At 33.0% G+C, this 13,249-nt stretch overlaps 2 protein-coding genes across 6 annotated transcripts in view; both read right to left on the bottom strand.

The window, feature by feature from the left end:
• The window catches only part of SsRbeta (signal sequence receptor beta), a 417,378-nt gene that overhangs the window by 58,552 nt on the left and 345,577 nt on the right, over nucleotides 1–13,249 (bottom strand). Inside the window, exons 2-5 of one of the 3 annotated variants that reach the window (XM_080180488.1) lie at nucleotides 12,377–12,458; nucleotides 12,138–12,210; nucleotides 11,197–11,897; nucleotides 10,305–10,755 (exon numbers count right to left, since the gene is read on the bottom strand). The exons of the other annotated variants lie outside the window; for them this stretch is intronic. Coding sequence (XP_080036614.1) covers nucleotides 11,246–11,897; nucleotides 12,138–12,210; nucleotides 12,377–12,437 — 786 coding nt within the window. The 5' untranslated portion in view covers nucleotides 12,438–12,458 and the 3' untranslated portion in view covers nucleotides 10,305–10,755; nucleotides 11,197–11,245. Of the gene's footprint in view, nucleotides 1–10,304; nucleotides 10,756–11,196; nucleotides 11,898–12,137; nucleotides 12,211–12,376; nucleotides 12,459–13,249 lie in introns of those variants that run through there. 3 annotated transcript variants of the gene reach the window in all.
• On the bottom strand, nucleotides 4,220–10,311 carry LOC145334683 (uncharacterized). 3 transcript variants are annotated; one of them, XM_080180253.1, is made up of 10 exons: nucleotides 10,183–10,311; nucleotides 9,945–10,058; nucleotides 8,988–9,115; nucleotides 8,459–8,649; nucleotides 7,930–8,147; nucleotides 7,270–7,528; nucleotides 6,778–6,913; nucleotides 5,774–5,960; nucleotides 5,056–5,255; nucleotides 4,220–4,353 (listed from the first exon to the last, which is right to left on the bottom strand). In XM_080180253.1, the coding sequence occupies exons 1-10, from the start codon at nucleotides 10,303–10,305 to the stop codon at nucleotides 4,236–4,238; spliced, it is 1,674 nt and encodes a 557-aa protein (XP_080036379.1). In that variant the 5' UTR covers nucleotides 10,306–10,311; the 3' UTR covers nucleotides 4,220–4,235. The 3 variants fall into 3 exon arrangements, with proteins under 3 accessions (XP_080036379.1, XP_080036388.1, XP_080036397.1); XM_080180262.1 differs by lacking the exon at nucleotides 9,945–10,058; XM_080180271.1 differs by lacking the exon at nucleotides 10,183–10,311 and having other exon boundaries at nucleotides 8,988–9,068.

Raw genomic sequence — 13,249 nt, 5'->3', positions numbered from 1 at the left:
ATATTAATTTAAAATACTTGTAAAACAACAACGATGTCCTATCAAATGCTTTGATATCAAACAATCAAGAGGGGGGAAGTTTTTAAACATTTATCTTTATCTTTGGACTGGGAGAATAGGTTATTAGGGATAAAATCATTTTTATATGATAAATTTTCCCAAGTTTTAAAATTTTTTATTAGTTTCTTCAGGTACAGGAGCTGCAGGCCTCCAGGTTTAGGAGCTGCAAGCCTCCAGGTGTTCTCAGGACAGGTAAAAATTAGAAACTTTTTAAAAAAGAATTAGAAGTCAACTTATAAAACAAAACATGCATCTACATATATGAATGTTATTTACATAATTAATTGAAGAAAAAAGATGCATATTTTGTTTCATATCTATGATAACCTAGAGCCCTATCATAAAAATCTTAAAACTTGGGATAATTCATCATATAAGAATGATCACCTATACTCACAATCTAAAGATAAAGCCTAAAATCCAGGAATAAGGTATAACCAACAAGCAAAATAAATCTAAAGTAATATTTGGGGGCAAATGGAGAGGTCGTCAATTTTACGATGTGTTGCCCCCCAACGACAGCTGAAAAACACGTATAGGTTTCGTGATTTTCTTCCGAATTAATTTCGTTATTGGTATGAGCTGCCTAAAATCACTGTTTACGCAAATGTGTCACCCCCCCTTAAACAAGATAATATTTTATAATCTTCCGTTTACGTATTCATAACACATGCATTGTTACCATACAGCTAAACTAAACTAATTATTTTGCTTGCACTAACCTTGAAACCTTTGCCTTTTTACAAAACAGGCAAAATATTATTTTTAGCAGTTTTATTTAATTCATAGAAAATAAGTCAAGTAACTAACGACCCTGGAAGTAAATAAGTGGGGGTGTTCCCCGACAAAATAGCTTACAACCACCGTAGGGCAAGTATCTATATTCTCTAAGAGTAATGATTCAGTGGTTACCGAGATCTTAAGATTCTGACGGACAGACAGATAACGTTCTACTCCGTATTATGTGTAGATAAGGAACACTATAGCTTAAATTTTGAGGGGGCTGCAAATATTTTAAGTAGACAGACAGAACACATCGTATTACTCAAGATTACATTTATTAGGTTTTAGCTACATGTAAAGAATACATAAGAAAAATTATAGGACTATTAAAGGTAGGTAGGTAATTGCTTTAAAACCTGACTTTTGGTATAGTTATTAACTTGTGACTTGTGTGAATGAGTAAAAACCATATTTGTTCACAATTTGTTTCCGGTCAATTTCCTATACAAGAAAATATACACTTAAGACCCCCCCCCCACTTTCTCTCTTAAATATCGTTGATTTTGAAATATTGTTGTGGTTAAACCAGGCAAATACGAACCCCTTAGGACATATTTATTGGCAAGTTTGATTTTTAGAACTTAAACTGGCTGGAAAAAATATTATTGACTGTACAGCTGTATGAACAATTTTCCTTTAGATATTGCAATAAATATACATGACTTTTGTCTGCAATTTACCAATACATGCAAAAAAACGACCATAATTTTGCAAATGTTTGCTCAAAACAAACATTAAGATCCCCATTTTATAATGTGCACACATTTATTTTAACAAGGATGATAGCATCCATAAAACGAAAATAAATACAAAAAAAGTAATGACGCATTTAATGTCATTATAAATCTTAAAAATATTACGAATAAATCCCTCCCAAAATTATTTAAATACAGGATGCTTGACATTGACAAACTTACATTTAAGATTTAATCATGTGCTTTGCTTATAACATTACAACTAATGGTCGTAGAAATCCATATTTAAAGAAATCAAGTGATTTTATCATATAAAAAAATCAAAATCATGTTTTAAACAGATATTTGAACATTCTGGTACGTATTGAGTTGTAACGCTGTCTCCATTGTACAAAACTGTTATAGGAATTGCCATGCCAAGTTTGAAATCGATAGGATAATTCTGTTATGCCTAACTTACCATTAAAGCTATCTGTTACGGACGGACTGACCCTAAATGTAGAAATCTCAGCTTAAAAAAAATATTATATTTGATAAATTATTCAACTGCTTAATATAGGAAAATTGAGTTTACACAATGTATGTAGATTGTAGAAGCAAATAGAAAATAAATCTAAAGGAAAGACGACTCCAATTAAAGAAGTACTAGCGGCTACGCCCCTGAAGGGCCTCTAGGGGCATGTACATGAGGTAATACACCTTGTCATTTATCGTTAGTTGAACTTATTCACAAATTAACAAAAATCTAAGTTTAATAGTTTATTCATAAATGAAACTCCAAAATTTTAATGGCTGATTTTATTATTTATATATGTACATTGGGTGTCCCAAAAAGAATTTTCTTAGCACACTATTGTAAACCATGTCATAACTCATTAAAATATCACTGGTACCTTGAAAAATGTTTTAAGACATTTTATTCAGTTTTATTTAATTTTTTTTTACTTTTTTACTTCCCCCCTTGTGGGGTAATGATTTTATTGCATCAGAACTATGCCATATAGTACTCCAACAGAAGGTCTTGAGAAGCATAATCAGGAACCAAAGTGTCTTAGAGAAAATCTCACTACTAGCTAGAGATGAAAAACCACCATTTTTAAGGGTTTTATTTGAGGGGGGGGGGGGGGGAAAGAATTTCCTAATTTTAAGTGATTTTTGAGATATTCTCAGACTAGGAGCGAGATATTTTTAAACGATTTTCTACTCGAGACCTTTTCTGGGATCACCAAGAAGCCATAGTTCTGATGCAATACAATTTTGACCTCATAAGGTTGGAAGTAAGAAAAAATCGAAATTTATATAAAGCCGAATTAAAGGAGCTAGATCTTCATTTTTGGGTTCAATCATCGTCAGTTCATTAGGGTGCTGAGTTTAGATAGTGTGCTTGTCAAAAAGAATGGGTTTTCTGGGACACCGCAATGTACATTAATTATCCTTTAAACTTAAATCATAATTTAACTTTAAAACTTATGATATTTACTTCATTTGTGACAATAGGATTGTAAGCCATCCACTGGTACAATTATACAGGGTGGGGCAAATAAGACCGAACAAATTCTAACTTCTAAACAAATGAACATAAAATCGTCAATTTTAAAGATTTTTTTTAATTTTAAAAATTGGCAAGCAAAATAGGTATATGACTATTAGATTATTCAATAAAATCGCTGCCAGCCTTAATCACCGCCTCTACCCGCCTCCTCAACCGCCAGCAGGTCCAGGTCAAAATGTACCTGTCCAAGCTGGCGTAGTTCTCCTTGGTAGTGGCAATGAGGGATGTCTTTGTGACATGAGCACGTCTATTGGTGCATGCTTCAAAGTAGCCCCAGGCCCAAAAGTCCATTGAATTAAGATCGGGCTGCTGGGAGGCCACATTTTCTTAGGAACGTGAGTAACCGCAGGATCCAAATTCGCCCAACTTTCAAGCTATCCTTACACACGGAGGCTCTTATTTGGACCACAGTTGAGCTAGAACGACGTTTTTTTTACATTTTTAGAAATGGCATGAAGTTTTAGCTAGGGTTGTCAGCGCAACCCATAGTCTAAAATGAGTTTTAAAGTTCAATATGGATCTGTGAAGTCAAGAACCGAGAAATTTTCACGAATTTTCACGGCTTTTTGGCGTTTTTTACATCTCAAAATCTGCCCCGTTTCACGTTGCTGGAGTACTACGGCCAAGCCATTTCAGATAGAGAGCTCTAGTCTTTTCTAGTGTCTTACTTATGTATCTGACACTATCCCCAGCTAGTTAGATAACTCTACCTCACCTACAGATGGGCTGAGGTCAGATTTAGTGGGCCCTAGTCGAGAATCCAGTTTAAACCACCGGCGCATTTGGAATCTGCCTTGTTGAACATATGCGCGGCCAGCTCGATGTACACGTCCATCTTCGTCCAAAGATTTTTTGTGCTAAAAGGTCATTACCTAATCTTTTTATAGTGTGGTCAAACGTCCTGATTGGTCAAGTAGTTTTGGCGCTATGGTCGTTTAAAGTTTGTCCGGTCTTATTTGCCCCACCCTGTAGAGTAACTTTTTCTTAAATAATATACTGAAACAGAAATCGATCCTAACTCTAAATTCTAGTTTTTAAGTAAAAATCGGAAAACGTATACAAAAAAAAGTTTTAAAAAGACAAATATCTTTTACCTCTAGCATACGCGCGACTAAAAAACTACATTTAATAATATTATTAATCATTTATTTACTTGAATAATAGTAAGACAGAAATTGAACATTGTAATCATGTTTTATATAAGGAGCTAGGTTTGAATAACTTTTTTGAGATCGTCTTGAAACTTCTTCGTTTACCTCTTCTCTACATAAAAAAGATAAACAAAACGTTAAATATTTAATTTAATTTGGTTCCCGGGCAAACGTAGCTTTACTTCTTTATAAAGAAACTAGCGGCTACGCCCCTAGAGGCCTCTAGTGGCACTTTAAATGTTTGGTTTAAAAAAAATAATACGATGCCTTGCAATGTTTCGAAGGAGTCTCTATCAATATTCTACGATAATTTGCAATGTTACGTAGGAGTCTCTATTCGAGAGAAAAAAAATTCGATTTATTGTGATTTCTCTTGGGAGGGTGGTGATACCCTCCCCCAAAATAGTTAAAAAACCTTCCCGGTAACTATGAGAAGGTACCCTGTTATGGAGAACCTGATCTATTCAGTGGTTAGCAAGATTCTTCGGTACAGACACACAAACACACAGACATCTTGTTACTTTAGTATAAGGATAGTATGCAAAATAAAATTTAAGAAATTAAAATAATGTTATTGTTCTCAGAGAGGTAGGGGAAAATGGGCTGTTTTTTACAATAGTCCCACTCCCAAAAGTGTTATAATAAGGTTTCTTATTCGTTGGATTAACAACTTTTAGGACTATTATAGAATTTTGATTCGTTGGTGCATTAAGTTGAGTGTCCAAACGTTTCAACCACTAGTTGTAATCTACAGAAGGGGTACATCAATTTATACAACAAAACTCAACTTTATATTTATAAAAAAAAATCTTACCTGAAAGTTAAGACTCTGGGTTGATATCCACTGCTTAACTGTCTCTGGCAAGTTCTTATCAGCTGATCGTTGACACAGCCAGGGAGAAGAATGGTTTGTAGATTTGTTAATTGTCCAGAAAGATCTTCAATACCAGTATCATTGAACAAAGAAGGCTTGTTGTCACTAACAAACAAAAACTGTAAACTCTGTTTGTTTATCTGAAGTCCAAGAAAAGGGAATAAGTAAAGTTTTGACATTAAACATCGTTTTATCATATCTACGAATCCTGCTTATAAAGTTAAGAGTCACAAAAATAATTTAAAATACAGGTCATGGTAATTACCTATTCAAGTACGGGCACATTATGTAGATTTAAAATTAGCTTGTCTTTGCAGCGTTACTTAAGGACAAAGGAGGGTGACATTCATACTTTTTACCCGTAAAGCCAAAGGTAGGTGTCCTAAGACTTTAAAAACAAAAGTAGAACGCTATTTGACAAGGTTACAACGTGGATTTGTGAAGAAAAAAAATTTGTGTAAAAAAAGTACGAATATAAGTTAAAACTTGATAAGTAATTTTGTCTTGATTTTACGTGGGAAAAACACAAATGCGCCGCCCCCCCCCCTTTTTTCATAATTTCTAAATTGCTTATTTCACCGTTTTGTGGAAACCTAATAAGCATAAAAAAGAAAAATTATTTTTATTCTTTATTTTTTGCCCACTTTTATTCCCTGACCTGAAAGAGATGAAATAAATTGCTTGGGTCTCCTGCCTCTTCTATCTCTCTCTTTAATACATAAAGATCAGTTAGCTTGGGTAGGTGGACAGGCTCAAAATTAAAACGGTCAACAATGAGACATTCTAAGCTGTCAACACATTTTTCTAGCAATGAAACTATATGCATTCCATGCGTCTCGTTTCTATAGATAAAGAAGATGTTTATTTACTCAAGGGGTTAGTTCCAACAAGTGTAGCTATTAAGGGGGGGGGGGAGTTCTGACACATTTGCGTAAACCTGGTGTATAGGCTTTATCTTTGGACTGAGAGGATAGGTTATTAGGGATACAATCATTCTTATATGATGAACTTCCCCCAGATTTAAGATTTTTTGGATAGGCTTCCAGGTTCCGGAGCTCCAGGCCTCCAGGTGGTCTCTGTAAGGTAAAAATGAAAAATAAGATTTTTTTTTTGAAGAGTTAGAGGTTAACTTATAAAACAAAATATGCTTCTTTTTGATTGTTATTCACATATGTGTAGAAAAAACATACATATTTTGTCTCATAAGCGGACATCTAACTCTTAAAAAAATTTTTTTTTTCATTTTTACCTGTAGAGAGACCACCTAGAGACCTGGAGCTCCGAAACCTGGAGGCCTATCCAAAAAATCTCAAATCTGGGGGAAATTCATCATATAAGAATGATTTTATCCCTAATAACCTATCCTCTCAGTCCAAAGATAAAGCCTATACACCAGGTTTACGCAAATGTGTCAGAACTTCCCCCCCCCCCCTTATTGTAATCCACAAGTAAAACTTTAAAAATCCTTCTGCTAGCTAAAATAAAGCCAAAGTTTGAGTTTGAAAAAGAGTAACAAACGAACACCCAACCTTTTTGGAGACCATCGTTTTAAATGTCCCAAGGGACATACAAATGACGAGAAAGCATTAAAAAAATTTATTAATGACAAAAGTGAAAACTATAGGTATGGCTTTTTCGATAAAAAAACATCTTCTTTTCCTAACACAAAGAGTTTTCAGTTTTGGCAGCTGTACTCCAATATCAAGCAAAGCATAATCGTCAGAGCTGATTTTCAATGCTGTGAGCTGACCAGCATAGGCCACAATCAACCTGTACCAGGATGTCCAGCTTGAATCTAAAGTTATTCATTCTGTTTCTAGGTTTTTTTATTCTGAATCCTGATACGATTTGGAATTATGTTACATGCTTATCAGCTATGAGTATTGTTTTTAATTAAGTATCAAAATTTAAGGGAATTCTGCTAACAATTTTACGGACGATTAATAAAAATTTCTATAGGTACGTACGTCATTTTAATTCTTAAAAAATAAAAGCAATGTTACATTTAGGTCTAGTATCTATAGCACTGGTAACTTAGTTATAAACTACTTTTACGGTTTAAAGATTTAAAACATTGAGTGAACAGTGCACCCCCCCCCCCCCCCTTCTTATTTAATCTTAAACATATGACTTAAGAAACAATGAATATTCCTATATAAATATTAACAATATTTGGCATCAGTGTATCAGTTTCATCATAAATATATTCATCCTGAGCAGCTTTAACTATTACAGTTTGTAATGATTCATCACATTGATTGATTAGTTGATTGAATGACTGTGTGGTGGGTTGTGTCATGCTGATTGTGTGAACAGCCGCTAGCTTACGGCCACCAAGGTCCAGCTTCCAGTTTCCATGCACCTCAAGGTATTGTAAACTGGAAGCATGTCTGCAAATTAGCGTTTCTCTAACCTAAACATAAGTTCCTAATTATTATTTTCAAAAATAGTCAAAAGCTAGGCAACCTGCTATTTTTAGTGAAGCTCACGTGTTAACTTTTGACAAAAAGTAAGAGAAGATAGGTAGTTGACTAATTAGCAACTGTCTTAAACATAACTGCAATCATCTGGCAAGTTTGGTACCAAATCATTTTGTCAAAAACTATGAGTTTCAGCTGCGGATTGTTCACCTACTAGAGCTTGCTGCTAAATAAAAATGGGCAGGTGGTTGCAAAGCCATAAAAAATATTGTCAAATCATAAATTATTTTAGCTTGTCATATTTGTTGCTTTAAAATTTTTTTGGATATCAATTTGCCTAAATTAAATATCGTAATTCTGATTGAATTGAGATATAAATACAAAAGTTTTATACCTGACAACCATGCATTTCCAGAGCATGATCAAAACTATTTAAGAAACTGTATGTATTTTTTCTTGATTGTCCTATGCACAAATGCTCCAAGTTTGGAAAGGTGAACTTGTTATCAAATAGGAATCCCTCGTCATTGTACACAGTAAAAGACAATGAATCTAAATGTGTAGACCATTCTTCTGCCAGCCAGGTCAAAACTTTTTCTCGGAAAGAATGATCTAAAACAAAAAATAAACAATGATATTTGTAGGTATAGAATGACTGAAAAAAAATCACAAAGTTTTTTTTGGAAATTGGATAAAAACAACATACATTAGTAGAATACCTAGCACATAAATAGGTTGTCATAATATACTAAAACGTATCGGATATACAGACGGTTATCAGAATATATATTGTAACTTCGCTAGTTAAAAGGCTAAGACAGACAACAGTCACAATTCATGCATAGACAAACAGCCCCAAGACGTTAAATAAGAGAAGACAACAAAATAAACTTCCTACAGTCAACCGTAATAAAAGATTCAACCTGGAATAAACTTGTGATGTCTATGATTGTTAAGTGAAATATGAAGATGATATCTTGATGAATTATTGGTTACGTTCATGTTCTCTTTAGTTCTGTCCAAGGTATTTTGGATTTCTTGAAAATTTTGTTCAGTGATTGCAATGTTCCACTTTCTAGTTGAAGGACTTAAGGCCGTTACTTTACCATTAAACCTTAATTGATAAACATTTGGTAGAGGAAAGAGGTCATAAAACACAATACAATATTAAACATTTTATCATAAAAATGAATCAAATAATAATTAAATAAAACTCCTACTAAAGGTAGTTAGGTAGGTACTAAAGCTTATGAAGTTTCTCTTGTGATACTTGCGGAAGCGCACCTAACCAAGTCCCTACCAATGAAGTAAGAAGTTAGATATTTCGTGGGAGTGTTCTTTTACAAGACAGTGATTATCTGTATCAAGTAAAAAGCTTTGAAAATTACAAACCTAAAAGCAAGTTTCCCTTTTAAGGTCACATATTGAAACCAGTTACTAATATCAACTCACCATTTTGACAATAATCTCATACACTTTCTGTCTCGTAGTTTGAGATATTTGAGCACGATAGTCATTGCAGGATCTGGTAATCTATTCAATGGTAAAACACTATGAGGAAATTTCTCGATTGGATATTTCTAAAATATTAAATCAAGTTGAAAGTAAGAAAAATGTGGCTTTTTCCAGAACCTTGAAGGCATCTAACAGCACAACAAAGCATATCTTCACACAATTGACATTAGGTCGGGTTGACTAGGGTATAATGACTATTGAGTAACCCCGTAGGAGTTGGGCATAAAGAAACAACCCCCCTTATTTTCAATAACCTTTCTCAAACCTTTAAAAACAAGGATGACAGCATCCATAAAAGCGAAGCACTGAAACGGTAAGACAAACGGACATTAACACTTGTATAGTGTCTGAACTGAATAATCAGAATATAAAAGTATAAGAATCGAAAATTGTAAGTAAATTTGTTGAAAAAGTGCTCGATACAGGATAATGTTTATGGACATACTTACATTTTTAAGACTTGATTATAGAGTTGCTTCGCTTATAATATTGTTCTTTGTTGTCCCAGGAATCAATATACAAAAAATCAGATCAAACGGATAATTAGATCACATAAAAATTTGTTGTTAAAAAAGTAGAAAAATCAATATGTTTAAAATGGACGTACGGAAATTCTGATAATGATTATAGAGTTGCTACGCTTTCTAAATCGTACCTAACTACTACATGAATCATCATGCAAAGTTTGAAATCGATAGGACAATTCTAACATGCCTAAATTAACGAAAAAAAGCTATCTATCTCGGACGGACGGACGGACATACGGACCGACCCTAATTATAGAAAAGCTAAGCTTTTAAAATTCCAGCTCGAATGAAAATAGAAATAATAATTGAAAATAGAGAAAAGGGCCATCAAAGTGTTACTGCATTTTTCAAATTATTTCTTTGCTACCTTTGTGATATCTTTAATTTTCTTTGTGATTACTCCATGCGATTCGAAGCTTGTTTTTCTTTTATTTTCCCCAGATATTTCTTTTGAAGAACAATTTTCACTGCATTCGTTTTTCTAAATCATTTTAATTTGTATCAAATATGTGAAGGACAAATTAAAGTTTCCAAACGTTTTATATATTAAATTGCATGCACACACACACACATAACAATTTTTTGTTCTTCTTTTAAAGACAAACCTGATAATGTTCATATATAGCTGTAATGACATCTTTTTCGTTTTGAGTACTGTCAGGTGGAATTTTTAAAATTATAGCCGCTTGTTTCAATAACTCAAAAACATTTTGTTGTACATTTGTCATTTTATTCTGTAATTTAAATATTTTTTAATGCTTTCATTTCATTTATTTTAGTATTGAATGCGAGTATATAATAATGTAGTGTGTTAAAAAATGCGTAGATTATTAAAAAATAAATATTAATTTGTGTTACGCATACTGTTAAACCACCAGGAGCTCTAGTTATTGGAAATATAATTATATTTGTAAAGATATTTGTGGTTTAAGAGCTATATAATTAATTATATGAGAAAGAAACTAAAACTAAGATACCAGTAATGGTATGAAAGTCATTTTTAATGGATTACTACACGCTGTGAATAATAAAATAAGAAAGATAATAATAAGAAGGGTTTAATTATCATTTTGTATATGTTTTGTTATTTTTGGGATAACACATAAAACTACACCTTATTGCAGTTTTAACGGATTAGCCGCGCAATTTAATAAAGAAAATCTATGCTTTTTTCAAATCTAATTTTAGGGAGGTTAGGGATGGCAATCCGGATCCGGAATCCGCCCAATTTTTGGGCAAATTTTGGAATCCGAATCCGGAATCCGTTTTTTAATAGCGGATTCCGGATTCTTAATTGGTAGGCTAAAATTACAAATACAAATAACAGTTTTTTTTCAGACAAAACTTATTTAAAATGTGGCAGACATATAGGTACCTAAAAAGTATTTTATTGTTTCTTCTTATCTACAGGTATAATGGTAGCTAGCATCCAAAGTTGCGTTTTTTTGTAAGTATTTATTTTCATTTCACAGCTTTTCATGCTTCATTTAATTTTTTTAAAAAGCCTTTTAAATACTGCTAGAATCCGGAAGCCGCAAGGAATCCGCCACTTTTTTGACGGATTCTTTTAAGAATCCGGAATCCGAATCCGGCCCAAAAATTTGAAGGATTGCCATCACTAAAGGTAATATTAAAAAAGTTATATATTTTCAAGGTATTTGTAGCATTCTAAGCGCTGTTAGGGGTTAAATCAACAGTTTCCTCTCGTAATTCATCAGGCTTGAGACCACACTTGTAGAACATATCCTTGAACTTGGTATTTGTCTCGGGATCAAAAATCTGTGCCAAATTCTTTTCTCCAATCATTAGACGCTGAATAATCAGTCTCATTTGATTCAACTTTGCTTCCTCTACCTTTAACTTCTTCTGTAGCTCAGAGTCCTTGATAACATAATTTGGATCGGATTCATTGATTTTCCCCCAGAGTTCTGATATTCTGCAGAGGTTATCCGCAACATCTCTACGTAGCTGAATAATCTGAAATTCTTGTTCAGTACAGATTCTACTTTTTTCTGTCAACTCCTTGGACAACTGTTTTTCTTCCTCCATGAGCTCCAGCACATAGCTCCTTTCCTCGGGCTCTAGTCTCATTTCTTCTTTGTTACCATCATCTAACAACTCTAGGCCAGCTTTCAAAGCCTCAACAGACTGGGAGCCTCTAAGGGCATCTTGTAGGGTGCAGTAATTGAGGAATGCACTGGTGCGTCCTTGTGTTAGTGTGTTCAACTTTTCGGCACTCAACTCCTTGGAATAAAATTGTTCCGGTTTGTAGAGCGTGTCTAGGCTCTGGTTCTCAGCTCTTGCCTTGATTAATTTAAACCTAAAAATAAATTCAAAGCTTAACATTAATAAATTGGACAATACGTAATTTCCTTATAAAATATAACCATGAAATTCATTTTATTAAAAAAGTATGAAAAACTTAAAATCTTTTCTGTTAAGTATTGAGTTATATTAGCATTATCATCCAAAAAGGGAAGAGCAAAAGAAAAATGGTTAAAATATTCTAAACTCTTTAAAGTATTAGAAAGATATACATTTGTTAATGACAAGTATATACCTCAGTTGATCAAGTTGTTTTTGCAATAAAACCATTTGAGCAGTCATCTCCTCAGCCGCTACGCATTCCTCTCCTGTCATAAAGAATATTTTTAACTAACATATTCATAAAGCTAGCAAACATAGAAAAACGAGAACTTTATAAAATCCCAATAAAGCAAAACTTATACTTCTTAAATCTTTATATCTACTCCTCTCACTTTAAAGTCAGTTATTAAAATAATCGGAAAAATTATAAACCTTCTAGCAATTCCATCTCCCTTTCAACTTCGGGGTCCATGATCTCGTTTTGGCTTGACATTCTACAATTCAATCTATTTCTGAAATTATATATCACACCATTTATAAAAAAAATGCATTTTGTACAGAGTCATATTACATATATTCACATCCTTTAAGCGCTTTTTAAAAGAAAAGCTGTTCTGTAATTAGGGTAGGTTCGTCCGTACATAAAGGATGTAACTCTTATCGTTAATTTACGCATATCAGTTTATTCAAACTTTGCATTATAATTCCTGTAACAAATGGGTACGCTTAAGAAAGCGTAAAAACTTTTTTTATACAATTTTTGTTTGCAGATAAAATAAACCTATTTATATGATTTTTGTATCGATAATTGCTAAGATAACAAGGTACAATATTTTAAGCAAAGTATTTCTATAATCAATAATCATGTACTAAAAATGTAGGTATGTTATTGTTCATAAACATAATCCTTAATCAAGCAGTTTTTCAACAAATTTACTTACAATTTTGCTTTGACTCTTACCAATTATTTATATTCTGATTATTCAGTTCTGACACTAAACAAGTTTTAATGTTCGTCTGTCTTACCGGATCAGTGCTTTGCTTTTATGGATGTTGTCCTTCTTGTTGTTACTTTAGTTGATTTCCCCGCGCTTTTGTTTACATTTTCGCAATTTTGCGCATTTCTGTTAAAAATGCCGCAAAACTTTTTAGAATCAAAATGTCGTATTTGTATACTTATTTCCAATATTTCTCTTCATATTTTTTCACAGAATGTAACAATGATTTTGCTATATGCGTGTCTACTTGTTGCGTTTAGGATCTTTTTAACCGCTGAACCAATATGGTTATCCTTCAATACAGCTA

This window comes from Acartia tonsa, chromosome 2, assembly GCF_053477335.1.
Source record: "Acartia tonsa isolate MP-2025a chromosome 2, ASM5347733v1, whole genome shotgun sequence".
Lineage (NCBI taxonomy): Eukaryota > Metazoa > Arthropoda > Copepoda > Calanoida > Acartiidae > Acartia > Acartia tonsa.
This window is presented reverse-complemented; position numbering and strand designations above follow the sequence as displayed.